Source organism: Drosophila guanche, unplaced genomic scaffold (genome assembly GCF_900245975.1).
Source record: "Drosophila guanche unplaced genomic scaffold, DGUA_6, whole genome shotgun sequence".
Taxonomy (NCBI): domain Eukaryota; kingdom Metazoa; phylum Arthropoda; class Insecta; order Diptera; family Drosophilidae; genus Drosophila; species Drosophila guanche.
This window is the reverse complement of record NW_022995744.1, coordinates 2,508,834-2,536,732: the sequence shown is the minus strand read 5'-3', so window position 1 is coordinate 2,536,732 and position 27,899 is coordinate 2,508,834. Positions and strand designations below refer to the sequence as shown.

The 27,899-nt window shown below is 46.7% G+C and overlaps 1 protein-coding gene across 16 annotated transcripts; it reads right to left on the bottom strand.

Moving 5' to 3' along the window:
* Window positions 1-49: 49 nt before the first annotated feature.
* LOC117579146 (Down syndrome cell adhesion molecule-like protein Dscam2) lies at window positions 50-27,899 on the bottom strand. Of its 16 annotated transcripts, none has more exons than XM_034264892.1 (22): window positions 27,205-27,899; window positions 22,596-22,928; window positions 22,336-22,497; window positions 21,652-21,798; window positions 21,384-21,501; window positions 19,637-20,085; window positions 19,408-19,552; window positions 15,200-15,351; window positions 13,223-13,495; window positions 12,323-12,610; window positions 8,372-8,491; window positions 8,137-8,310; window positions 7,911-8,061; window positions 7,571-7,851; window positions 7,022-7,510; window positions 5,649-6,965; window positions 5,290-5,577; window positions 5,087-5,236; window positions 4,754-5,010; window positions 4,235-4,361; window positions 3,476-3,566; window positions 1,693-2,441 (listed from the first exon to the last, which is right to left on the bottom strand). In XM_034264892.1, the coding sequence occupies exons 1-22, from the start codon at window positions 27,251-27,253 to the stop codon at window positions 2,033-2,035; spliced, it is 5,970 nt and encodes a 1,989-aa protein (XP_034120783.1). In that variant the 5' UTR covers window positions 27,254-27,899; the 3' UTR covers window positions 1,693-2,032. The 16 variants fall into 16 exon arrangements, with proteins under 16 accessions (XP_034120792.1, XP_034120783.1, XP_034120784.1 ...); XM_034264893.1 differs by having other exon boundaries at window positions 4,850-5,010; window positions 7,022-7,507; XM_034264894.1 differs by lacking the exon at window positions 12,323-12,610 and adding an exon at window positions 11,512-11,796 and having other exon boundaries at window positions 4,850-5,010; window positions 7,022-7,507.

Sequence of the window (27,899 nt, the reverse complement as noted above, 5' to 3'; positions counted from 1 at the left end):
TGATTGTGATATATTAAGTAATTTCTCACTTGATTTTAAGACTTTGCTGTTTTTTAATAAATTCGTAAAATTCGATGTGAATGTAATAAACAATTTTCTTGTATCGTATAAATAAATTCATATAAAAAAATGAATAAACATTTGCATCGCTAGTGCGGCATTATAAAGAAAGAGTGCTCAGATCCCTGGATCTCTGCTGTTCTGCAGCAAATGGGACTCGAAAGAATTAATGATCCATAAATTCCCCCAAGCGAACACCTTAATCTGCAGTTTGTTTTGTGGCTTAGTGTCTTACTTATTTATTGTACTTGTGTATTGTATAATTTAAGAGAGCTTTGTCTAAAAACAAATTTTGGCACATGGTTCCGAAAGGGGTGGTCTGATCTGTTCCTTATTTAATTCTGGCTGTTGATGTTGCTGTTGCTGTCGTGGTATATGGATTTTGTATGTATTCGTAGACTAGTTAAAATACAGCTATGTACTCGTATTATGTGGATTATTCGATACAAACTAAGAGTTATGTATATTAATTTGTAGTTTGTTTGTTTGCTCTTAGATTGGCGTTCTGCGCTGCTTCTGATTCTTGATTGAGTGTTTTGCAATATTTCAAAATTTGATTACGATTTTTTGTATTTGATTCTACTTTCCCTCCACATTCTTCTCTTCATTTTAAAAACATTTATCTACAACTCGACGAACGACAGTTTATTGTAATGGAAACACTAATGAGTGGATACTGCGATATTTTGTCATATTATATATGAATACTGCTTCAGCTGGCGACAATCGACATACATACATATGTACATATGTCTGTATGTATGTAAATATGTATACTTCGAGCTACTACATTTAGTTAACATGTTCATTGTGATTTTCTGTTGGTTTCTTTGGAGTAATGCATGCATCATTGTCAGTCCATTTACGTGGTTGCCTTTTTGTTATATACAAAATATATCAATATGTAGATTCGCTAACAACTAGATAGATCGATCCTTCGTTTTGTATATCTATATACATAAATGAGCATTACTTAGACACCCACACCACATACATTTATAATCGTAAATATACAAGACATATAAATTTGTACACAGCATAAATCTGAGTTATGTCCTAGATTCCTCGTTTTTTTTATCGTTTTGCTCGTAGCTCTACAAACTCAAACCTACAAAACCTACTTAGGAGTAGCAGCTATAGCCAAAGTATTTAGTACTACTCGTGTTAGTGAGTGAGTGGGGGAGATTCGCTCTCTACAATACGAGTCTACACACGATGAAAGACAGTTCCGGTACGAGAACAATTTGATACTCCACAATAAGTACCAACATAGTATTCGATAGTTTAGTTTCTTGCAGTTAGTAGTTTGAGTTATAGTCTCGAGTGATACACGCATTAGTTATTAATAGATAGGTATATGTATGTATGTATATGTACTTATAAAACTATGTTAGTATATGTATGTACAATGCACATACATACAACATTTGTGGAAGTTCAACAACTGACCTGGGTTCTGGACACATGCCAACATATACATAAACATATATGTATGTATGTACATATGTACGTACGGGCATGCACAAACGTTAATACTTACATAGAGTATTTGTGGTATTACGATTACGAGTACGAGTACGAGTATGACCTCTATTTACGGGGGAGGAGAGAGATTGCAATGGGATGTGTTTCTGAGTATTCTCGTTTTGGATGGGTGTGCAGAATTTTGATATTGATTGTCCGAAAGTTTTCACCGTGTCATTGTGTGACTGGGGGAGGTTTCGTGGGGTCTTGGATTGGCAAACTGGTTACGGGGTCAACAGGGTGGGGGGAGACTCAGGGTTCGGGGTGTTCAGGCTTCAGGGAGTTCAGGGTTAGTGGGCAAGGTAACAAATGTATTATAAAATGTACAAAAAACGGCCCGGCTGCGGAATGACTCACTTCCCTACTTTGCTTAAATTTGGTTTCTGTTGCCTCGGGGCAGGGCCTCATCCTATATATGCTGATCCTGCGATCAGATCTTGCCAATGTCTCAGACGGATATCGAGTAATCCGATTTTTCGCTAAGCAATTTCTGGCCTGGAGCGGGTGAATGCTGTTGTGGGCGTGGTTGTTGCAATGGCTGCTGTTGCTGTGGTTGCGGCGACTTGGAATGCGCCCTCTTGTGTGGTGGCTGCTGTTGCTGGCGCTGCTGCTGCTGCTGATGCTGGTGCTGTTGCTGCTGCTGTTGGTGCTCCTGCTGCAACTGGGACGTGGTGGAGGAGGGGCGCGACCAGAGCGAGGATCTCTGGCCGAGCTTTAGTTTCTTGATCGTGTCCACATCGCACTCCACTTCTGCCAGCTCGATTCGCTCGCCCAGCCCCTCCTCGGCGTGATGGAAGGCACCAGGGGTGCACTCCGCCTGCAGCTGGAGCGGATGCAGCGTTCGCAGGATGCCAGCCCTGCATGTGGAAGCATGTGAGAGCGTGTGGAAGGGGACAAGACAGACACAAGAGAGAGTCCAGAGTTGGTTCAAGAGTTGGTGCAAGAGCAACCACAGCTCAAGCTTTCAGTTAAGACTTAGTGGTTGTTGATGTTGTGGTGTTGGTGGTGGTGGTCTGTGTCTCGGCCAGATTAATGGGCTCCCTCGGGTCCACACACCTCACCGTAGGCCAAGTCTCATGTCTGATCTATGGGATCCATGTAGGTGCAGGAGATCTCTCCGCTGTCGTAGCCGAAGCCACCACCGCCTCCAACTCCCCCGCCACCTATTCCCATGGCCATGGCCTCCCTGCCAACATATTCACTCCCCCCATTGGCCGTATCCTATTTGGGCAGCGTGGGCGCTGTAAAGAACTTGGACGAGAGCAGGGCCGTCGAGGGGTTCAGGAGCGTGCCGCTCGTGGCGGCCACGCCCTGATGGTGATGGTGGTGCGGTGGCTCATGCGCGGTCATGATGGACTTGTGTGGTATGGGTCGGAACTGTGAGGATGGGGGCATGCAAGTCACAGGCACAACGGATGCTAGGGGACTACCGACAACGCCATCCAGACCCACCAGCTCCTGCCCATTCACATGCATCGACGACGATGGGACGGACTCGAGCTGGTGGAGTTTTGGCGTGATCAAGAGGGGCTGCTGTTGCTTCAAACTACTACTGGTCTGGTTGGGGTTATGGTTCTGGTTCTGATTGTGGGTTTGGCTATTTATCTGCTGTTTGTGGAACTGTTTCTGTTGCTGTGTGCTGATCGATGGCGATTTGACCAATGTGGGTATGTGGCATTGTATGGAGTCTTGTGATTTGAAGGTGCTCGATATGGATTTCAGATTGCCGCCAACGCCGCCAACGCCGCGTGGAGATAGAATTTTGCTCGAGTTTCCGGATGATGTGGCTGTATTTGTGGCAGTGGTGTTTGTGGTGTTGTTGTTGATTTTGTTGCTGTTGTGGTGGCGCGGTGTGGTGTTGGTGGAAAACTGATATTGCTGATGATGATACCTGGAGCGACCGCGACGTGGCAGTGACTTTTGCTCGGACATTGGCGACAGGTCGGAGGATGTGCTTGATTGTGCTCCATGGTAGATGATGCCTGCAAACACAACGATACGATGCACGATGCGGTTCGGTTCGGATCGGATCGGATCGGTTCGGAGCGAGAGGAAGAAAAGAACGGAGGAGAAAAAAAACGAAAATCGATATCGGGCAGATAGAGAGAGTTGTTTGGAAAGGGACGGCACGGCACGGCACGACACAAACAAACAACAAAAACTTATCGCTAACTTAGGTCTAGGCTTAGGGCTAACATAGTCTTGGTGTTGGTCTAATTCGGTTGGTGTTGATTTTGGTGCTGTGTCAGTGGATGTGGCATGTCTGCTGTACGACACACATACTACAGATAAGTTATCGAGATATTGTGATTTGGAAAGTGTTGAATTAGTCTAGAGTCTGCAAAAACAAAGCAACAAAAAAAGAGAGCAGAGCTGGCAGATTACATAATTTCAAAGCCTCCAACATTATGGGTACCCTGAGGGAGAAAACAGGAGCATACTCTCTACACATACTGAATATATTTATATATTTATGTATATGTATTGCAGTTGTGTTCTCTCCCGAAGTACAAATAAGAAAACCAACTAAAATGCTAGTTTAGATGATTTGAATGGAGAGAAGGTCCATTGCCACATCCCATTCAAACCCATCCAATCAGATAGAAATCAATAGAAAATAATTAAAGTAACCCTCACGACATGAACTTACTGTGCTTGATCTTGCCCTCGTGCTGGTTGGAGGACTCGGTGCGACTGGAGGTAAGCTGGTCCTGGTCCGACTCCGATTCCTCGCTCTCCGGCTCGGTCTTGCGCGAATGACGTCTACGGTTCTTGGACTGTACATGGAACAGAGCAAAGGGAATTAGTGGGGTCTGTCTGCGTCGGCCGGTGGCTGAAACTAGCGACTAAGGAAGCGCCTTGGGGATGGAGCGCCTCTCGAAACGAACAAAGGAGAACTGAAGATTGGCAGGTGACAATCACACGATGCAGGGGGCGAGCACTCGCCCCCTTCGTACTCATTGCTTACATTTATGGCATTGCAATTAAGGGATTTGCGGGAATATCGGGGATAAAACAAACAATAGTCGAGCATAACAACATAAAAAGCACGTTACATTATTACTGGGAAACCACTAAATGTCGAACCACTGACAGAGCCAGCGGCACGAGCACAAAGACAGAGAGAGAGACAGAGAGCTAAATCAAGGAAATGATTAAACAAACGCACGATATTATGAAACGGTGAGGTCTGATAATAATTATGAATTGTCTTTGGAGGACGTTGGTTGTGGTGGTGGTGGTGATGGGTGGTTGGTTTTAGTACCGCAGCTGGTGGTGGCGATGAACAGCCCTCGGCCAGAGCCCTCTCGTGGTACATGAACGAGTGCAGCAGCGTGTTGGCCGGTCCGCTGTGGTGCGGCTGGGACATGTTGCCCGCCTCCGACAACTGGAAGGTGGCATACGGCGAGATGTCCTCTGAGGTTTCTGCGAAATACACATGCCGATGGCAATAAGTGACAGCTGATTCCCCGATTGAGTAACAGGACTAGACACTGCATACCTGGAATCTTGTCATTGTTCTGCATGGAAACCTTGTGGATTGTGGCGTAGTAGCGCTCACGCTGCGCCGCCTCGGAATTGGCACGATTCTCCAGCGACTCCTTTTGTATGTGATTGCTTTGCTCTGCGGGCGACGGAGCAGGGGGCAGAACTGAGTCAATTAGGAGCGTCATCCTTCAACCGCCTCCTCCTCCATATACTTACTGTGTCTGTAGCAAATGATGACCATGGCGATGGTGCAGATCATGCCCGAGAGCGCCGCTATGCTGGGTATTAGCAGGTTGATGTTTCCATAGAAGACGGTCGGACCGCGCTGGCCCCTCTGCACGATCTCCGGCGGCGGTGGGTCGCCGTCCTTGGTCAGCGTCACGAACGAGAACTCTGCCTGCGAGGCTCCTGCCACGTTGTGCGCCTCCATTCGCATCTGATAGAGGGTCGACGGCTGCAGATTGGACACTGTCACACGTCGCTGCGGCTTCAAAGCATTAGACACTGGAAGAGGAGTGGAGATTACACATGAGTGTGATCCATGGATCAATCCATCAAGCTGTCTGCGCACTCACCTAGTACCCACTCCGTTTCGGGATCGTCAGTCACGGCGCGGTACTGCAGCACAAAGTACATCAGGGGGCAGCCATTGTCGGGCCACGTGTGGAGACGGATCAGCACCGACGTGGAGTTGGGGGCCAGCAGACTCGTGGAGGCGGGCATGCCCGGCGCCTGTCCCTGGGTGCGTACATGCAGCATGATGCTGGTGGGAGAGGTTCCCACTTTGTTCTGGGCACTCAGGTGAATCTGGTAGGTGCTGCCGCAGACCAATCCTTTGAGCTCGTGGCTAGAGGCGTGCCGCGAGAGCTGCATCTCGTCCGTGTTGCCCGAGCCGCGGCGGTAGAAGAGGGTGTAACCAGTGATGGGGGCGTTGCCGGTGAAGCCGCACTTCCAGTGCATTAGGATGCTGCTGGATGTGGCGCTGGTCACGTACAGGACCGGTGCGGAAGGTGGAACCTGCACCAGGAGCGTGTGGGTGAGGCGGTCCGTGCCAATGCCATTGTCCACCTGACAGCTGTAGTTGCCACTGTCGGCCAACTGGAGGTTGTTGATGATCAAGTCGCCCGAGTCAAGCAGCTGGGAGTTGTGGAGGCCGCCTTGGCGGAGGGGCACATCTGACTTGAACCACTCACGTTTGGGCTTGCCCACCGCCGTGCAGGGCAGCGTTACTGTGGCTCGCCAGGGCCGCACCGCTGGCCCTCCAAAGGAGATGATCCTTGCCGGCACCCGATTGGTGGTTATCTGAGAAACCACCCTTGAGCTCTTGCCCTCACCCACGCGGGTGCTGGCCGTCACCCAGAACTGGTACTCCATGTGGGGGTGCAGGCCCTTCGACTCGTAGAAGTGCTGCTGAGATGGCAGGCTCCGCTTCTCGTTGTTCAGCTCCTCCCGGCCATTGACCACGCGCGTGTATAGACTGTACTTGGTAATGACTCCATTGGGCTCGGTGGGTGGCAGCCAGGAGATGTAGAGCGATTGCGTGGAGCTCACCACCACCTTGATGTCTGCCGGGGCCTCGGGCACATCCTCCTCGCTGTGACAGAATAGGGCCTTGGACACGGACCCGTCGCCCATGCGTGTGTGGGCCAGCACCTGGATGCTGTAGTTCGTGTATTTTCGCAGACCAGTCAGCACCATTGTCAGGGCCGTTGTCTTGCGGGACTCCACCTCGTCCTTGCTGGGCAGAATGTCGTCCATGATGGGCTCGAAGACCAGTTTGTAGCCCTGCAGCAGTCCGTTCGTGTGATATATCGGAGGAGGCTGCCAAGAGACTTGCAGCGACTGTGAGGACAGGGCGGCACAGCGCACATCCTCCGGCGGACGACTGGGCACTAAAGCGGGGAAAGTTTTAGCATCTCTGAAAGAGTGAGGATACCAGAAAACTCACCATCCTCCATGGTCTGGGCTGCGCTTGGTTCGGAGAGGGGTCCGGGACCAACCTGATTGAAGGCCTGCACCACAACGTTATAGCGGGCGAACTTCGCCAGTCCGCTCAATAGAAGCTCCCCGCTGCTCCCATCGCCGTCGCCCGAAACTGAGGTGAAGTTGTAGGCCGTGTTCCCGGAACTGGCCAGCTTGTAGCCCACATTGTAGCCCTGGATGTCGCCGTGTCGGAGCTCTGGCAGTGGTGCCACCCAGCTGATCAGCAGCTCAGTGGAGGACAGGGGTCTGGCGGAGAGATTAAGGGGCGGGCCCGCTGGCCGTTGGGGCTCTGTGCGAACAATCAGCTCCTGGCTGGGTGCACTGCGTCCCGCATTGCCCTCGGCTATGACCCTGAAGGCGTACTTCGTGGCCGGCTTTAGGTTCTCTATCAAAGCGTTAAACGAGGGCGGATCCTTCACCTCCAGCTGTTGCCACTGTTCCACGAACAATGCTGCTGTCAGAAAAACTATACATCTTACAATCTTTGAAAGCAATCCACTTGGTCTCCACTTACGATCGGCCTCGCGGTACTCCACCAGGTACTTGGATACATCTCCCGTGCCCAGGGACTTAGGCTGCCACTTGAGGTTCACTGATCGACTGCTAATCATGGCCGCCTCCAATACACTAGGTGGCTGGGGTGGTTCCTGGACCTGCAGCTGCACCAGCTGCTGATCGTTACCGTACAGATTGCTGGCTCTGCAGAAATATGGCCCACTGTCCGTGGCATCCACTGTGCGTATTTGGAGCTCAGCCGAGACTCCGTCCGGAGTGGCTTCCTGCTTGACGGATATCCTGGAAGCAATTGCTTTACTTAGGCCCCTCCTTACCCTCTTTACGTTGCCTGCACTCACTTGTAGTTGGTCGACGGGTTGAGCGTGTTCTTCCCAGAGCGCATCCACACAATGTTAATCGGCTTGTCGCCGCTCACGGCGCACTGCAGCAGCGCCGTGTCGCCCTTCTTTACAGTGACAGAGCGGGACGTCGAGGAGAAGTACGGAGAGGCTGCACATTTAAGAGAAATATTTCGAAATTGAATCACACTGTGGAGGCAAACCTACCGAGGCGGTTGGTACTTACAGTTCACTTTTAGTTGGATCACCTTCCCGATGCCAGTGCCGATGCCATTGTTTGCTTGGCACAGATAGAATCCCTCCCGATCCTCCTTCACGTGCTGCAGCAGGAGCGAGCCGTTGGCCAAGAGCTTAGTAAAGGGACGCTCCCGAACCTCCTCGTATTCCCCGGATTTGCTGCCTACGAATGGGATGCAAATGGGTGAGCCTTGGACCTTTGGGTGGGTGGGATGTGGTCTCACCTGTGGCCTTTTTCCAGACAATGCTGGGAGTGGGAACTCCCTGGGCCTGGCAGTGCAGCATAATGTGACGATTACGCTCGACATTCGCATCCGCTGGCTCGACAATCCAGCGCGGCGGCACTATGGGGCGTATGTGTAATACAATATAATGGTTAATGGAGTTTAAAATTCGACCAATATTCAAACGAAAACTGCTAGGACATATAGAAGGAGTAAAGGTTCTTAGAGATAGATAGAGACAGAGACAGAATGAGAGAGATAGAGAGAGAGAGAGGGAGGAAAGGTGAAGAGTTCTGGCAAAGTAAAAACGAAAATAATTTTGGTTTACGTTCTTTTGGATTTCCTTGTGCCTAGCACAAATGTAAAAACTTGGTAGCATATAGTAGAGTAGAGTATGTAGTAGAGTAGGAGGAACTTTCAACTAATGTACAAAAGGATAGTTTGCTGGGGTAGTTTGCTTCAAAATCAAATACAAAATCAGTTTTCATATGCAACTTAGTCAAAAATCGAACAATCGAAAAATCGAAAAATCTAAAAATGATAGTAGTCGATGCTTTTGTTTGTTTGTTTGTTGTTCATTATTTAAGAGTATTTTATTGGGGACTTCCAAGGGGAATTTATTGACTGTGATTTGTTGGTGGTGTGCAAGGATTTTTATCTGAATTTTTTATTTTATTAACATTTAAGTCTTGTTATTTTCGCCCACGCTCTGTGCCTCGCTGTTCGTTATTTGTGGGACAACAAATTCGGAAAAACAGTTAAATGTATTCTGGGATATTTGGCTCATAAATTATAAAACAAAGGCATGCCAGAAATGGAAAATGGAAAATATATTTGCATGGAAATTATAGAATTTGCAACATAAATGGAACGTTATGTGGGGGGGGAATGGTGTTTATAGTTGGAACACTAAGCTAACAAAACTCAGGCGAAACACGAAAAAAGCGAAACAATAAAACTGAAACTCCAAATATAATCTATTCGATGGGACACGGCTCTGCCCAGTGAATTGTTTTTCAAAATGTTCCATAAATCATGAGGCCAATGAAAATGTTTACTTAGCAGCTGCATTTAATTGCCACGCTTTTGTTTGTGCAGCGGTAGCAAAATTAAAAATATTAATTAAAATGAAAGCCGGACCAGGATCAAACATAGCGCAATAAACTAAATTAACTGGAGGTTCACAGTCCAGCCTGGCATATATTTAATGAAAGGCATTTCTGGTCATTTAATTTATTTGTTTGTTTTTTTGCAGTTTTTTTTTTTTTTTGGCACGATACAAAGCGGGTTAGATATGATAATATATTTCAAATGCGTGGGAAAATCATTGCACACAACAACAACAGCCTGGGAATTCGAGCACGAGGCAAAAATTATAAAATAAATCGAATATTGGATTTGTCTTCGTCAAAATATACTTAAGGGCTCCCCGGAAAAGCGCTTTTCGGACCAATTTTGGGGTGTGGAAAGCACATAATCGGCAGACGGAAAACCAACTGAAAGCAGGGGCTTAAGAACGGAAAAGAGAGCAAGCAACTCATAGATAAATGGAAATAAAAATTCATTTTTTCACAGCAGCATGCGCATGCAATGCAGTCGTCAATCGTCATCCTATGTACAGTTTGCATGCGGAAACAAAAAGTGCACTAGCTACGGGGTGGGGTGGAACAAACGAAAACACTCATTCTAACTACATTAGCAAATACTGCGAAGCTTTAAATCTTATCTATTTATTTTGTTTTGTTTCATCTCGTTTTGTGGTTCTGGGGGGATCTTTTAGTATCAGCTGTATTAAAAGTATGTATGGATGGGCGGTGTTTTTTTTTTTTCTGCAACAAGATTATGTTTATTCTCTTTGGGTACAGTCACTTGCACTAGCACACACACATACACACACACTCGAAAGAGAGAGAGAGAGAGAGAGAGAGAGAGAGCGAGAGAGAGTTAGCAATTAGAGAGACCAAAGCCGAAAAGAAGCGTAAGCGCGTGTTTTGTGGCATCTTTGGGGGATTTGTAGCTCGTTCATTCTTTTGCAGCATTCGTTTTGTTTCACTCATTCGTTAATTAAGCATAGTACAGCACATCGAGGGATTTGGGGATGGGTGAAATGGGGAGCAAAAATGAGCAGCACAACTGGACATTTTTTCACTTCTACAGTATTTTCTAGATGCAACCGTAGCAGCAGTAGCAGAGACAGAGCGCAAGAGTTCGGCAGCGGCAGCAGCTTCAAAACATCAGCGACGGAGGCGAAGGCAAAAGGCGAATGCGGCAACCAAAAAAAGTGTATAAAGCGAATAAAGCGAATAAAGCAAATGAATCTTAAAGCAGCTTATGTTCCATATTTATGCACGAGTAGTTGTATAAATTATAAATTACAGCTCATCACGAATGCAGTGCGCTCTCCAAACTCCCACAAAGTCAATTTGAAAGGGGGTCTGGCTAGACTCCACAATTATTTTCGGGCGAGAGCTGGGATAGTGCACCTGTCACGGCTGTCGCTCAAGAAGCCGCTCAAATAATATTCAGCAAATTAAAAGATACATTATATAATACTGGATTAAGTGTGTGAGAATTGTATAAGGTTCTTTTTTGTTTTTGTTTTTTTTGTATTTTTGGTTACGAAGCGCATAAGAAGCAGTGCAGTAAAACGGTTTACCTGGTGAGAGACAGTTGTCAAAAAACCCACAGCGTGCCAAAGCGACTTAAGGGTGGATGGACTCTTATGTAGTATGTAGATTAGTTTTGATTTTGGGGTTTTTAAGCGGAAGGCAGGGCTTTCATTTATTTATTATCGGGGTTTCGGTAGTTTTTCTTTTGTGAGACTCAAAAAATCAAAGCACCTTCGGGCTCGCACTCGCACTCGGGCTAGAGCCAGAGCCTGTGCCTGAGCCAAAGCAAGGTAATGGGGCAGCGATCAACTGCTCCAAAAAGCTTATCAAGAGCTTAGTTTATTTAAAAATCAACCAAAAATTATACATATCAACAACGGAAAATAACCATTAAGAAGCTTTCTTGAATACATCAGCAGGAAAGCAAAAAGTTCTTGAGGGGCAAGTGAAGATCGCTTAGTTAATATTAGTGTATTTTGTGTGTATTGGGGTTGGGACAGTTGGTGTTCAGTGAGCAACCTTGTACGCTACCTTTGACCTGCAACAGAGCTGTGTACTTGATCTCGGCCGCCGGATTCTTGGCCACGCACGTGTACTCCCCGGAGTGCGTGGCCGACAGCGACGGAATGCTCAGAAGCGAGCTGTACTGATCTAGCATGGTCACATTGGCCCCCAGCAGATCGGGCAGTGGCTCGCCGTCCTTCAGCCAGATAAGCTTAAGGGGCGCGTCGCCCCGCGATACACCACAGACGGTGCGAGTGCGCATGCCCTCGGCAAGGCCCTCCTGGAAGGCGAAGGGTTCTATGCTCGGCGGCACTGCAAGAGGGAAAGATCATGCGAAACTGGTTAAGAATGGATCTGGATGAGGAGTCCATCACTTCTGAAGACTGCTGAAGACACTCTTGAACGGCTGAGGGCGGTCCATCCCCGATGATCAATGCGTTGATTCCCACGTTGAGAGCCGTTTGCTGTTTCGTTTTTTCGTTTTGTGTGGAAATGGTGAATGAATTGATTCTGTACAGCTAAACCTTCGCAGTTTTGTTAACACATTTTGATTGAAAACTCTACTAAATATGCCACGTATATTATCTCAGATATTTGTACAAACATTCCAAAATCGAAATATCATTTACAGAGGAGAGAGAGAGAGAGTAAGGAGGAATATGCATTGTAACTTGAAACGGGTGGTCTGCTCGTGTGTTTGTGATGAATCAAAGTGCATACGGAAATAACTCAACTACTTGCAACTAAACAGGATTACTGGTATACGGGATAACGGTAGACGGTGGACGGTTGCAGGCTCAGGCTGTGCTGAGAGTGCACCGCCGCCTCATGTGTTTACCATTGACCAGGAGGGCCTGAGAGTTCTCCACCTCGGCCGCCGAGTTCCGCACCACACAGGAGTAGTTGCCGGTGTGGTCGCTGCCCAGGTTCTCGATAACCAGGATGCTGTTGTACTGGTCCACCTGCTTCACGGACATGTGCTGCGTGGGATCGATGGGGCGCCCGTCCTTGCGCCAGTTGATGGTCAGCGGCAGGTCGCCCTTGACCACGGAGCACGTGAGCGAGGCTCGATCCCCCATATTCAGCTGCAGGATGTTCGTTTGGAAAGGACTAAGCTTCGGCGGCACTGCAAGGGATTTGGTCAAGCATTCAGTGAGCACAAACGGAAGCAGAAGGAGTCAAATCAGAGCTCATCACTCCATAGGGCCCAGGCTTGGGTCCAGGGAAAAAAGGTTAGGAATTATGAAAATTTAATCAGCGTCACGCTTCATTAGGACGCGAATTCATTAACATTAACTCTGATGAAAAAAGGGACGGATACGGCTCTCCGAAACGTCTCCCTCTGCTTCGTTTTTAATTTACAAACTTTTAAGCTTAGATTATTGCGCATACTTAATTACATGGGGTGCAAAAAGTATACACACACCAGCACCCCACAGAAGACCGAAACAAAACAAAATTAAGCAGAACCAGAAAAAACCCGAATGGAAAAGGGTTGGCGAAAGGAAAGCCTGAAGCGCCATAGGAAACTACTTAGTTTGCTGTTAATAATTAAAATGCAATTTTCACTTCGTTTCGTTTGGTTTTGCTTTGGCTTGGTTGCCCGCCATCAGAAGATGTCATCGCTGTGAACAGAGCTGTGAAAAAGAAATCAACCTCGACCCGATCTCGGGTCTTATTCTCTGTGTTCTCGTTAGGGAAACACAGGGCTATGTGCCCTGGACGAGTGTGTACTAACCTATGACCGTCACCTCGCCGCTGCGCCGGGCACTGTGGCCCTGCTTGTTCCGGGCCCAGCACGTGTACACTCCAGAGTCGGAGTTCTTCTGCACGGGGCTGATAGTCAGTGAGCCGTCCGGCTGCACACGCTGCCGTATGTCGTCGGGCAGCTCCCGGCCGCCGCGCTCCCAGTGGATCTCCTCGATTGGATACCCAGCCACGGGGCACTTCAGATTCAATGTTTCGCCCGAGACGGCCGTCACCTTTGGAATCAGGCGAATGTACGGTAGACCTGTGACATATATGTAGAAAGAGAGCGAGGACAAAATATAGAGGAAATGGGATGGAATGCAAATGCTTAACAGATTTGAGCGCACGTTGTTTTTTTAATAATGCAGTAAGCAACTACAACTACAGCTTCAACTACAACTGCATTTAGGAAACAACAATGAGCAGGGAGTCGGAGTCGGAGCAACAATGTAATATGCATTATCCTGCATTCCTGCCTGCCCATCCCCTATGCCAAAACACTTTCGGGAAACGTGGAAGGAAATAATGCAGTAAATGTCGGACCTGGCGGCTGTCGAGGGAGTCGGAGTTGGAGTGGTAAAGGGATTGTGGTTCTGGATTCCTTGTGGGTTCTTTATTTTTTTCTGCAGAACATGCATAATTTTCGAGCATGTCATACGTTAGTCCCAGTGTTCCTGTTCCTGTCCCTGTCCCTGTCCCTGTCCGTGCCCATGCTTATGCTCATGTATGCAGATGTGCAGTGCACGGCAGAAGGAGATTTTTGTAATCACCGCCATTACCATGTCGCGCAATCAGCGACATCGCCTGGCTTTAAACTAAATGACGATGGTGGAAGTGGGATTTAATGCCTCTTTCAGGTGCAAAACAATGTTTGAAGGGTATGCGAAAATTTGTATCAGGCTTGCAAGTATGAGAATGCAGGACATTCCGTTTGATTATTTGACTCAAACATTTCTTTTTTGAGTCTTTTCTCAAATATTACAGTCGGCAGAGCCTCGTAAGATTATTGTAATCCTTTTGTTTTTTCTTTCGTCGTTGAGGTGCCATTACAGGTTATTATGTAGCAAGGATTTACTCCACTCCGCCAAAGTTTGTAAGATAATTTTTACTGAAGAGCATTCAGAATTCGCTGCTGTCTTCTTCAGGAGCTTTCTTGACTTTATTTTTTAACTTTTCCACTGCAAAACTTTGTAAACATGGCGCAGTTTTTGCCGCTCCTGTCGTTTTGTGTTTGTGCTCCTCCGCTCCCCGTCTCCGCTCGCACTCGCTCGTGCCTGGCAACGCCATTTTGTTTGCCTGGCGACACAAAAATATTTGATTTCTTGCAAAAACAAGGCAGATGGTGTGCGGGCAGTGCCCATGCACTGCACCCGAAAGCCGAAAGCGGAAAGCGGAGAGAGCGGATAGAGAGAAAAGAGCCATGTTCAACAAAACTGTGCGCCTCGAACAACACTTCACTGCTGCAAAGGCACAAAAGCAAAGATTGGGGGGGCGCTAGGTGGTGAAGGATGATTCTGGGGAAACGTAGGACATGGCAAACGTGCTGTAAAACAAAATCAAGCAAATGTAGGCGAATGCCAGAGAGAAAAGGAGAGCTGGACCCCAGCAGGGAAAACATTGAAGTGCATGTGTAAAGTAGCTGGCCTTGTTTGAAATGCATATAAGAGAAATGCTTGTAGAAATTCCACTAAAAAGTGATGCTTGAATGTCGCAGGAAGTCCACTCGACTTGGATGAGGTATGACCAGGCCAGCCCAATTTTGAATATGTTATAGAACTATTAAGTTTTGTTAAGTTTTTTATAACATCAATTTACTCTTGCCGAGTGATTAATTGCGGCTTCATAAACTGTGTACTTTGATTTTTTCGTAGGCAGAAAGAGATACGCCATCAAGAAGAGTGAAATCTACCGCTAACCAGACATGTATGCAAAAATATAGAGAGCCTTAAGTGAGAGTACAACATACCATATATATTCAGTCGGGCCGCATGCTGCACTCGGCCCGCACGGTTCTCGGCTATGCACGCGTACTCGCCACCATCCTCGACCATGACGTGGCTTATGTTAACATGACTAATTACATCGCCATGCACTGTGATGTATTGTCCGATCATAAATCTGCAACGACAAAAAAAGTGGGGAAACAAAGGCGAGAGAACACATTAATATGGCGTGATTTCAGCGGGCGTACGTGGCGCTAGTGCAGTGTGCGGGTTTTTAGAATTGTTTTCGTGTTGTTCTGCATATTTAAGCGAGCTGGTTTACTTTCACACCCCTTGCGGCTCTTGTTGCTGTGGCCCATGCCACACTGCACCGCACCACTCGTCATCCTCAGGCCCGGGCACATTTGAAATGCAGCCTGACCCAAATCCTTCGTTCGTAGGCATCATTTTGTTTTCGTCGCTATGTTCGGGCCGTAGTGAAGGCTGTCAGGTTGTCAGTCTGTCAGGAGCTGGCCCCGCAGTCGGAGCTTAGCATAGTTGCTATATTGCTGCCAATGTCATGTGCCACACCCATACACACACCGACTCCTATTCTCCACTTAATGCGGCCGTTACGCTTCAACAAAAATAATGAGAAGAAAAAGGATTTCGTGAGACTCCCAAGTTGGCATTAAGTTCTGCTCACTTGCTCGCTCGCTGGTTTGTTTGCCTGGCTCCCGTTTTACTGTTTGCACTGTTTACTGTCTGCCTGCTCTTCGTATTGGCACAGACATTAATTACAGCCAACATTGTTACGCATACGCCATGTGGCATTCGAACAAACGGCTCCCGTGGCGTCTTGTGTGGGCTTCGAATCTAAGCCACCCCGAGGCTCATTAGTTTGCGGCTCAGCGGCAACTTTTCAATTGGCATTACGGTTGGAGTTAGAGTAGCAACTACTCGTATTATACAACTCGCAGCAGCGGAGGGAAAGTAATTACAATTTTAATTAACTTTTTCAGGCTGTGGTGGGGCTTATGAATGCATAAGCCTCGCCAGCGTGCAGCTCGTCGCTTCGATATCGCTTCCAGAAGGCGGCCAAGTCAAACCGAAAAATCTTTTGCAGTTTTATGGAGTGGAGTGGCCAGGCTTGTAAAAACAGCCAAAACTGAAACTGTAGTTAACTGAAAATGAAGCTGTGGCACAGACAGAGAGCGGGACTGCTGCAGCACTTGAGCGCACTGAAACAATGGCGGGGACAAAATTGCAACAAAGTTGCACACATCCGCATCCGCAAGAGAGGGCGAGTTGGAGGGTTCTCACCCTCCAACGGCTTAAACGGCATTGCACAAGTTTAAATGTGTGTGTTCTTGTGTTTTTGTGTGTGTGTGTGTGGTACATAAAACGCTTTGGCTGCAACAATATAAACCTAATAGCTTGGCGAGGCTTTTGTGTGCTGTTTTAGCCTGATTGTTGTGTGAGTCCTTCCCGGTCGTCCTTCCCTCCGCCCATTCGCCCGCCTCTATAGGTGGCTTAATGCCAACCAACTAAAAAGAGAAACAAGGACAAGAATCCCTGGTGCGACTTGGTGGAGACGAGGTGAAAGGTTTTTGCTGGCAAAGTTTCCGAAATTATGAATTTCAATTTACGCGAATGGAGTTTAAACTTGGCCCGGTGAAAAAAGTGTCTGTTCCTGGGCTGGATTTCGACGGTGGTTGGTAAAGGATCCCAATCACTCGAGTTTGCAGGCACAGATTAGGGCATCCTCTATCCTCTGCGAGCATGGAATCGTGTTACGTACAGTGTCTGCTTAAGAGTCTTCTCACTTCGCCCGAAATTACACACAACATTTTCATAGCGCCTGCAGTGGCAGACTAACGCATCACATCACGCACACACGCCTCCATCTTGGAAGCCCCAACGCCCGAAACGGAAGGAAGGAAAGGGCAGCCACCGCCGCAGACAAACTTTTGAAAATGGCGTAAAATGAGCGTTTGAGTGCTGAGTTACCTCGTGCGCGCAATCATTTAATTTCCGCCCAAAGCTCTTCGTCTGGCTCCTCGCAGAGCCTCTCCAACCGTCCTGCCTGCTGCCTGCCTGCCTGTCTGCCTGCCACTGCGATTGCCTTCTGGTGGTGGGTCTGCGAATGTGTACGTCTGAACGTGGGTGTGTGTCTGCATTAAATAAATACACTTACCAAGTTGATATACCTTTAAACCGAATAATGTAACCCACTTAAAACTCGGCAATAACAACGCAAACGAAAAGCAACACAAATTTATGCAGCATTTCGGAGCAGGCAAATTAGGTTGCCAGGCTCGGTAGGATAATGCCTCCTTCAGGCACTGTGTGTCAAAATTGTGTCGCTCAAATAACTTTTAAATTAAAGCCATCGGCGTCAACTCTGCAAAGCTGTATCCCCTCCCACCCACTCCGAAAGCAAATTTTCACACCGACCACAGCACACAAATTTTTGTAATCAATTTTGCCTTGTGGTCAAGCCGTCCTCCGGCACCAACTCTGCCGGATACCAGCCATCCTAAGCTTCCATCCAGCCAGAAGGCCAAGAACAGAGCGCCTCTTGAGTGAAGAAAATTCATGACAAGAGCTTTAAGATGCAGTCTTAAGTGTTTTACATGTATAATTTTTGGAATGCTTTTTATGAGGTCTTAGATTAAAGGATTGAAGACCTGCATAACTATCCTTGTGGGACTTTTAGACTGTGATTGAGCACTGACAGACAATATATTCATGAAAGCTGTGGAATATGCATTCATATTGTAGCCAGACTAAAGAACTCTTGCAGTGACAGTCTTTTTCCAGCACATGCACCAGCGATTTGCAAATAATAATATGTTTCAAGAGGGACCCTAGAATTTTCTCGGAGTCCCTCGCGGCACATTGAAATATGATCGTTTATGCCCGAACGTGATCGATTTCCACCAGAGTGTTTCTCAGATGACTCTCGTCCCACACAGCCACGCTATCCATTATGCCAGCAGAGGGATGGCACTCTCGATAATGGCTCCTGCCCTCGACATATTGCATAAGTTTTAATTAAAATACTGTGCAGACGGGCGACGCAGGACAACAATCAGGGCACGACTGCCATCCCTTTTAGCTTTTGGTTTGGTTTCGGATCGCATCACTAAGCTAGAGCCAAAATCAGTGGCAAATGCAAATACAAATCTGTTGGGGATGCGGGCAGTGCCAACTACTGCTACTGCCACTGCCACCGCCATGGCTCCTGCTTCTGGCGGAACGAGTATTTTTTAATCAACAACAGAAGTCAACAGTTGCCGAGTCAAAACTTTGACTTGCAAATCATTACAGACGTAACTCAAACAATTAGTGGCAGCTGCCAACAAACTGCAAATGAAGTACTGTTCCGGCTACAGTTTGCCGCAAAATAAAAAAAAAAAAAACAGAGTGAGAAAAAGAGATAAAAACCCAATGAAATGCCGATGACAATGTCGGAGAGACCGAATTGGCAATCAATCGATTCGATGTTGAGTTTCACTGATATTTGAGTGTTCCCTAAGCAACAAAACTATTCCGAATTTTTCGAATTCGAGTTGGAATTGATTCGCTTCTGCCCCTATACGATCCCGTCGACTACAGTCGATATGACTCAAATGTCAATGTCATTAGGTCTCACTTAGAGGATTTAATAAAATTGGCAAACGTCCAAATAAAAATGCAATTAAATGCGTATGCTATAGCCAGCTCAATTGGAATCAAAGGCAGACCAGGACTCTCTCTGCCAGGGCTTAATTAACAAATAGAAAGCCTGGCCAAAACCTTGGGCCAGACACAGACACAGTCGCACAGTGGCAGTGGCAGTCCCGAGGTCCCACCAGAAGTGAATGAACGCTGAAGCAGACGAGGACGACGACGACGACGACGACGACGTCACACAACTTCCAGCCACCCACCCACCTTTGTAGGCACGGCAGTAGGCAGCCAGTTTCTATGTATGTATGTGTCTTTTTTTATTTAAAATATGTATGTGTGTGTTTTGAAAGGAAAATGCAAAAAAGAAATGGGGGAAATTCAGAAAATACACACAACGAGTGCAATAAATGCAACCGCAGCCACAGCCGCAGCCGCAGCCGCAGTAGGGAGCCGCAGTTGAGATACATTTTTTTTTTCAGAGAATGCCCGCAGCGCTGCCATTGCCAAGCCCCTTTTATCCCCCCACAGATCCGTCAGAGCCCCTCCCCCGCATCTAGTTTTCAACAAGTTCAATTACCTTCCGTTTGATGGCAGCGGAAATCCGTCCAGTGTCCAGGAAATTTGCGGAGTGGGATTGCCGGCAGCGGAGCACTTTAGGCTCACAGCTGGTCCCGGCTGCAAGGTCTGCTCGATGAAGCTGTACAGGAGCACGGGCGGGGCATCTGTAAGGAGGGGGAATCACATTTATATTGCAGCCATAAGCTAGTCCTCGGATAGTAAGAGTCAGTTTTTCCGACGAGACTTACCCCCCAGCTGCAACTCGGCGGTGGCCTGGAATGTATCGCCCTCGGGTCGTCGCACCACACACTGGTACATGCCCCGATTTTCGCGGCTCACGCGTGACACCATCAGCGTATCCTCGACGCGGCCCGATGAAGGTAGCTGGCGCCCGTCCTTGTACCATAGGATATTCTGCATGCCCACGGGGCTGCCGTTGCTGGTCACCAGGCATCGGAACTCGGCTGTGCCCCCCATGTGCACGCTGAGCACATTCGGCGAGATCTCCACTTGAATGGGCGTGGCCACGGTGAGGCGAAGCTCCGCACTGGCCTCACCGCCCACATTGCTGGCCGTGCACTTGTACACGCCGGAGTCCTCTCCCGTGACGGCCTCAATGGCCAGGATGGGGCCGAGCAGTCGCACCCGGGGCCCACTCAGGACGGGTAGTGGTCCGGCTCCATTGTGGGTATACCAGCTGTGGGATAGAGGAAGAAATTGAAAAGATTTATTCGGTTCAACTATTATAAATGGTTTCCATTAATCGCTGTTTTCAATTGGGAAACCAACAAAATGACTGAAACGAAAGATGCGGTGAAAAAGTAAACGTTGCAATCCTTTCGGCAATCCTTGCACGGCATTGGCTAACTAATGCACATACTGGAAGTGCTTTTAAATAAATGGTAATGGAAATAGCCTCTTTTATAGCATACTTTTCCTCACTGACTTTAATTAATGGAACACCGTTTCGGACTGGCATTTGGAGTTAATTTGTCATGGCTTTTGCTGAAAATTTTTCAACCGAGACTAAGGTTTGAAGTTCAAGGACTTGGGGACTACATTTATGCTCTTCCACAGCTTTTTTAGCATTCACCTCTTTTGTCTAATGTTGCATTAATCGCGTGCTGGCTCATTATTCCCACGCTACTCTTTCCTTTATGTTCTATTAATTATGAAATGACTGCAACTTTGTATCCTCGCACTGCAGTCTATCTATATACATATATCCATCCATCCATCCATCTATCCTGCTGACGTTGTCTGGTCTCGCTTATAGATTCTTTTGTTTCCAGCCGTCAGTCTGACATTGCCCCTCATCCATCTATGTATTTGTGTGAGTCCTCGTACTCCTCTCCAACAGTTTCTACTTTGTTTTACTTGTCTGCTTATCAAAGCGTAATTATGGCTGTGCATTCGCTGGTTTGTCCGCTATTCTGTCCGCCCATCGTACGTTCTCTCATCTGTCCGTTATTACTGCAGATTTACGACTGTGCACACATAGTTACCTATGCCATTGTTGTTGATGTCTGGGCTCAACGTGTCATATACGCAAAACATATACATTTTATATCATACATATTTACGTTCCATCATCAGTTGAGAGAGTTAGTTAACGCTTTTAGCTCACATTTCAATTAGGGCCCTCTCTTTAGACATATTATATGCACTCTTGTTCGTGGAAAACAGCTATCCTACCATCTACTTTTCCCCCCGATAAAAACCAGTCTTCATTTGCTTGGCCGCATACTAAATGCCCTGCCCGCACATTTTATAGATGTATGTGATGCAATTAACGCACACAAGTAGCTGACACTAATAACTAATAGCAGTGTATGTGTGTATGTGCTACAGCCAACGGCAAAGTCAAAGCTGTAGCCGTAGCCTCTCAACGTCAAAAGTTTCACCAGAAATGTGTGCTAAAGCCTTCGTTGAGCGGTGTGTCGTTTGGTCGACTTTGTGTGTGTGTGTCCCATCGATTTCTGCCACCATACACACCTGTATTCGGGAGAAGGACATCCCTGAGCGACGCACAGCAGCACTGCGCCCTCGTCCTGCGACACCTGCACATGAGCCGTGTGCTCCACCACACTCGGCGAAATGATGCCGCGATGAGCTGCGGCGGTAGAGATGATGAAGAGATATGACATTGGTTAGGTATACGAGTAGAAGCTGGGTGGCCACGATATGTGCCGTGATAGTGTGCCTTCGGCTTTTCCGCGGTTCGGTTAGGGGCCCCGAGATGTGCCGGTGCAGGTATACTCACAATTAATACGTAATCGTGTGGGTGAGCTGACGACAACCTGGCGGGTCAGGCGATGCATGCTACGACAGCGGAAGGACTGCGATTCATCGGTCTCCTGTAGATTGTGAATGAGCAGCTCGCCAGTGGGCAGCAAATGGAATTTTCCGTCTGTGGAAAGTTAAGACTTAATTATTGTGCGAATCTCTACTGGATGTCCAAAATCAGTCCGAACTTCAACTATATCCCCTAAACACTCGACCCTTTACCGAATACTTAAGGTATCCTTGAAGGTTAGACAGAAAGCAGTTTTAAAAGGGGAGATTTCCAAGCAAAGAAAGAGTGGATTAAGGCAGGCCAAAAGCTCTTCTCAAATTGCTAAAGGACAATGTTAATTATGCGCCAAAGAACGGGAGAGTGTGGGGGCCAGCAGGTGTAGATGGTTGTGGCAGTTCAGCAGGCAAACATGTGAGGCAAATACTGCAAACAAACAATGCACTTTGTTGGCTTGGGAAGCCGCTGCCACACAGCGACAAGGATGCAGACTCGAGGCGGCTCTAGTCGAGTCGAGTCGAATTGAGCCCCGTTCCGTGTCGTTTTGGTCCGCCTAGTCAGCAGTCAGTAGACAGTAGTCACTGCAGCCAGTGGCAGGGACGCACACGAAGCAGACAGAGAGGAGATGATGCCTCATCCTACCAGGTTACTTACCGCCTTGCAACGAGGGATAGATGTAGATAGCCGGTTCATGAACCCAAGAGACCACTCGTACCAATTCCTTGACAAACGTGGGCACCACACAACGCAAAATGGCGGTGCAACCCCGCGACGCAGATAGGACCTCCACATCCACTTTATAGGCCTGTGCCACGACTGCGGAGCACATGAAAAATACGAGAATATTTAATTTGACTTGGCCATGCCACGGCCCCATAACGCATTTAGCAGCCCGCATCTTACATCCCACTTACCAGCCCTCACTTGCACATCCCGGGACACAATGCGCCCCACGGAGTTGCTGGCGATGCAGCGGTAGATCGTATTGTGTATGTCCTGATGATACGCAGCCGCCGCAAAGGGCATCAGGACCAGGGTGCCGTTTCGTAGGACACGTCGCACGCCGTGGATCTCGGTAACGGCGGTGCCGTCCGCGTGCACCCAATCGATGGTGGGCTGCGGACTCCCCGAGGCGGAGCAGTCGAGCCAACCGCCCGAGGAGTTCGAGAACTCCACTCGCCCCGGCGGCTCCATTACGAATCCAGGACCACGAAGATGTGTCTCAAACGGTTCACTGTAGGTGGCATCTGCAAGATGTAGATATTATTTATGAAAATGAGTTTAGAATTAGGACTGAAAAAATTCACAAAATTATGGAATATATATTCCGGATATTGTGTGGATCTAAGTTAATTAGTTATGATATATACATATGCCTACACTTCATTATTTAATTTTCAGTTAGTGCATTATGACATTTACTATACTTTGAGAGTATTTTACTTGTCTTGAAACTTTTCTTCAGTTTATTTACATTACTCGTTAAACTAACAAAATATTCAGTGACGAAAATCCACAAAGCTATTTTCGTTTTAGTTATATAATGAGTGTGTGCACTGGGGATTAAGTGGGATATCAATCAGCACAGATCTGAGGATCTACTAAGAGGAAGTTTATCATATATTTCAAGCACATATAAATACATTTATTCCATAACTGTGATTTGCTTAAAATTCAGGAGAAAGGCATGAAAACATTTATTGCTACTCATATTAATGTCAGCTTCCATAAAAAATTCAATAATCCGTAAAGAGTGATATTGAAAATGCATAAAAGCTCAAAGTCCTCTGGGGTAAGTTGTGGGTGTGTCCTTTTAACCTTTTTGCTCTTTAATAAGCAAGTCGATTTCGAGGATACCCAAATAGCAAGGCATTGTTGCTTTTGAAAACCATTTCCATTTCATCCTTTCTTGTTCGAGAAAAAACAGATTTTGCCTTATCTTAAATTAGAATAACAATTTCGTCTTTAGCCTGGGACTTGGTCTTCCAGTTACCACTCCCTCCTTCCCATTGTGGAGTTTTAGAACCAAGTACGAGTACATACATAAATACATATGTACATACATATATATCTGTAAATGTATGTATATGTTTCTCAAATTGACATTTCGCTTCATATTCCACATGAATGCGCCTCGGCTGTCTCTCGTCTGCCCCTGCGGCGCTGTACAAATCCTTGCAACTCGTTCAATCTTCAACCACCTTCCCCCTCTGGCATTCTTCCCCTTGCCCACGAGTCATTGTGTCTGCAATTAGAGTTGTTTTTTGTTGTTTTTTTCTCTTTCTTTTCCATTTTTTCCGAGTTTTTGTTGTTTTTTTTTTTTGCCTTTTGTACGGGTTTTTGTTGTGCCTGGCTAGGCGCTTTTTGTTTTATGCTCGACAGCATGGATTTTTATGTAACTGCTTTCTGGTTTCCTCACAGGCTCCGTCTCCTCCTCGTTCCACGTCCAGAATTTTCCCCGCTGATTTCATGGCTACCATATCCCGCTCCTACCAAGATTCCTACTTCAGCAGGCGAGCAGCTCAGCCGCAGCTCCCGAGCAAGGGTCCTGGACGCGGATGAAGATGAGGCCTCTGCCAGGCCATAAACTTATTGCAAGTATGTCTTGAGTATGCCCAGCACTCGTCTCTCATGGTAGAAAGGGTATGTTTTACGAGCATGTGCCTTACAGCAAGTTCTCATGTGTGTGCGTGGGTCTGGTACTGGGTGGTTGGGTTGCTTGAGCTGTTAGGTGGGTGCATGTACATACATATATCCACTTGTAGGGTTTTTTATTCTTTCCTGCGAAAACAAAAAGTCCACACTCTCCTTGTTTCTGTGCGTGTCTTCCGCTCTTCATTTTATGTATGTGTTTGTGTGGGTGTGTTTGTATGTGTGGGCTTTGTCCCAATGCAGATGCCTTTCCTTTGGGCCGTTCGACTTGGTATTCGGCCTTCGCCAATGGCTCCAATGGCGAATTGTAAATTCACTAAACTCCTGCGCTGTATCCGCTTGGTAGAGTATTTAGATATTTCGACAAACCATTCGTTATTCAATAAGATCGAATACATCTCGAATGCTGCTCCAAACATCCCTCGATATTGCATTCAGTAACTGTTTTCTTAAGGTTTCCTTTCCTATTAAAACATATGAAAATTTGCACCTCAACTCGTTAAGTCAACAATTTCGTTTTACAGCCTTCGTTTCGTTTCGGCCAGTGGAAAAGCGCATTAAAATTGTCTCCATTCGAGTCAAATTTCCTTTCCAAATGGTTTTCTCCAGTTCCCTGCGTTTGTACTTGCCACTGGCATTGCAACGGGATGCATCCCCGCATCGGTCTGTCTGCCCCTCGGCTTTGGCTCCCATTTCCGCTCGTTTTGTGTCGAGCATTTCCGCGCCGCACTCCCCCGTTCCACTGCCTCACTACCATTCCCATTCCCAAGCGAATATGCTCTTCTCCGTCCACTTGTGCGAGTCTTGAGGGGTTACGTTGCCGAGCTTCTCAGACATTATTTCTGTGTTCAGCTTTCTTTTCACTCGCTTTTTCTCTCTGTTTGGATTATGCCCTTTTGGCACTTTTCAAAATTATTTCGTGCTCAGATGTGCTTACAGATGTATGTACATATGTGTGATGCAAGCAGTAGACTGCACTGGTTGTTCCAGCCACAGACTGCCGAGGTAATAATTCTAATGGTGCACGATCTGGGCACAAGTTTTGTCTGCCTGCCGCCAGATCCCCAAGAGATGGACTCAAAGGGGCTTTAAGTAACCACCGATATTCCTGGGCGAACGCAATCAGCTCGAAAAATAGAAGACATTCAATTTTATGCGCAAAAACAGGCATGGAGGCGTGACCCGAACACCCAAAAGATATCGACTGACGCTCAATATTGCTTGGGAAACGGGAAAAAGAAAACGGAAAAATAAAAAATTGAAATAAGTTAAGAAGCTTACAGACCAGTGCGAAAACCCACAGAAGAAAATACTAAAACAACAACCAGTCATTAATAATAAGTAGTTGAGAATATCTTCATTTTGTTGATAATTTTTGGGGAGACTTTTGGGAAGCCGACAAAATCTTTTATTTGGCAGAATATATACGGGCCGCCAAGAGTCCATGACAGTCTGAGTGCTGCTTTCCAACAAATACTCCATTTAACAGAATTTAAACTTTTATAATTACTAATAAATGCAAGCGCATCCGCTGGAAGAGCTGCCATCTGGCACGTACATATTTTACTAAAACTTTTCCTTCGCACTTCATTAATCCTCTAGCAAATTAAAGCGTTTGTCACAAAAGGTTAAAAAGACAATCAATCAAAGAGCTCACAAACACGAACAAACTTCTCCATAATTGTTCATAATTTTTTCCATCACAATGGCGACTCTTTCCCTATGTAGAGTGCCATATAAATTCCGTCTAATCGGATTTGCGACGATGCTGTTGCTGCTCCTGCTGATTTGATATAACGTATTATATTTTTTATGTATCTGCATGGAAATTAAATAACAACACCGAGAAACGTGAGCCATCTCTCACTCTGATACTGGGACGCGGACGAGGACGAGGATTGTTGCCCCCAGAGCAAAGTGTGTGAGCGGTTAGACATTGAGCAACAATTTCATTTGCATATTTTTCATTTGCTTCCAAAGCTTCGTGTACCAGCGAGGCTGCACATATACCGATACGAAAACAAGAATACATACAAACTTACATATATGGGAAACATGACATATCTGTGTGGCATTTTAATAATTTTTTTGGATAAAATATTCGAGCTTTGTAACCCATCCACCGAATGCCGGAGCTAGGCAATGAAATTGGAAAATATGAAAAGGTCGATGGGTCGATCGAATGCTCTGCTCCTGACACATTTCATTAGGCAGCCCGACACTAACACACATGCCGAGGCACACAATGGGATACTACTGGAATGACGGAGAGGTTGGAAGGGCTGTTTTCTTGGAGCATAAATTGACGCCTGGTTTTTATCATCGGGCAATTTTATACGAGTATTATGTAGTTAGTTTTGCTGTCACATTTATGGCCCGTCCACAAAGCGGCCAAGTCATTTACACTTAGTTCGTATCATAAATAACGTAGCCGAGCCTCCTTCTCACCACTCACCAAGTCTTCACTCATGTGAACCACCATCAATTCAGGTCTCTATGTGGTACTAAAGATTGCGTCTTGAAGAATAATAAAGTGAGTTATTGCTCCGTTCATAATTTCCGCCAAAAGTTTGACTCCTCCCCCATCGGGCGCCTAATGCCGCCACAAAGCCCTGTAGAAATTCCCGCCCAAATCCCCCAAATCCTTTTGTTTTATTTTCACGAAAAGGCGTAAAACCGAGAACCAAAAAATATGCCGACAGCTGTTGGGACTTGTTACAAAAACACACTACAAAAACAAACGGGTATAACTTAGAGGTGCGTGCCGTGCGGCTTAGGCGGGATACCTGGCCTAAGGGAAAGGGACCGGGACAGCCTGGGCTTTAGAGTGTGGCAAGAGATTGGTTGAGGGACTCCGAATGTGGCACCTACCATGATGGAGCAGCAAACAAATCACGAATAGGCGGCTACTAATCCACATTATTTCCGGATTCTGTTTTGATTTTGGTTTCTATGTTTGGTTTTGATTCTCTCTCTCTCTCTCTCTCTCTCTCTCTCTCTCTCTCTCTCTGGTGCAGGTTTCTGACGATTTCCCTCGCGAGGCAATGAATTTTGTTATTTGGCTTTGGGCTTTACTTTGCAGCAGGTTTACATTTCAGACACTTGACTCCTTGGTCTTCTTTGGCACAACTTTTAAATCTTTTTATTTTTTTTTGAATATGTCGGGTGATGATGATTTGGTGATTTTTTATGTTTTGGAGGATTGCATGGCCGGGACCTTCACTCACTTCACTGCCGGCACAAACTCTATTCGGAGCAAAACATACACGTATAACATAGAGCTCTCCCGTCCAGACAACCTACTGCCAGCAAGAACTCAACTTGACTGCGATGCTTGGACTTTTGAATGAATGCCACCGTGTGGCACGGCACTCTCTTAGTCTAGGGACGGCCCGGCTCTCTTCCGGAGGCTCTCTTCTGAATAAATTCACCTCACTCACGGAACCATTCGTACTCGCACTTCGATATTTCACTTCGCACTCAGTCTCCGTCTTTTTCCGCTTCGTTCGCTTCGAGTTGCATTTCCCCTTTCTGCATCCGCGAGAGCCGTGCGTATCCTTCGAGCC

Excerpts from the sequence above, each read along its gene's own strand:
- LOC117579146 (XM_034264886.1), bottom strand. The coding sequence starts at position 27,253 with ATGTGGATTAGTAGCCGCCTATTCGTGATTTGTTTGCTGCTCCATCAT. Across the intron at positions 22,498-22,595 it reads GGATGTGCAAGTGAGGGCTG|TCGTGGCACAGGCCTATAAA; the intron begins GTAAGTGGGATG and ends TGTGCTCCGCAG. Across the intron at positions 12,611-13,222 it reads CGGCGAGGTGACGGTCATAG|TGCCGCCGAAGCTTAGTCCT; the intron begins GTTAGTACACAC and ends AATCCCTTGCAG.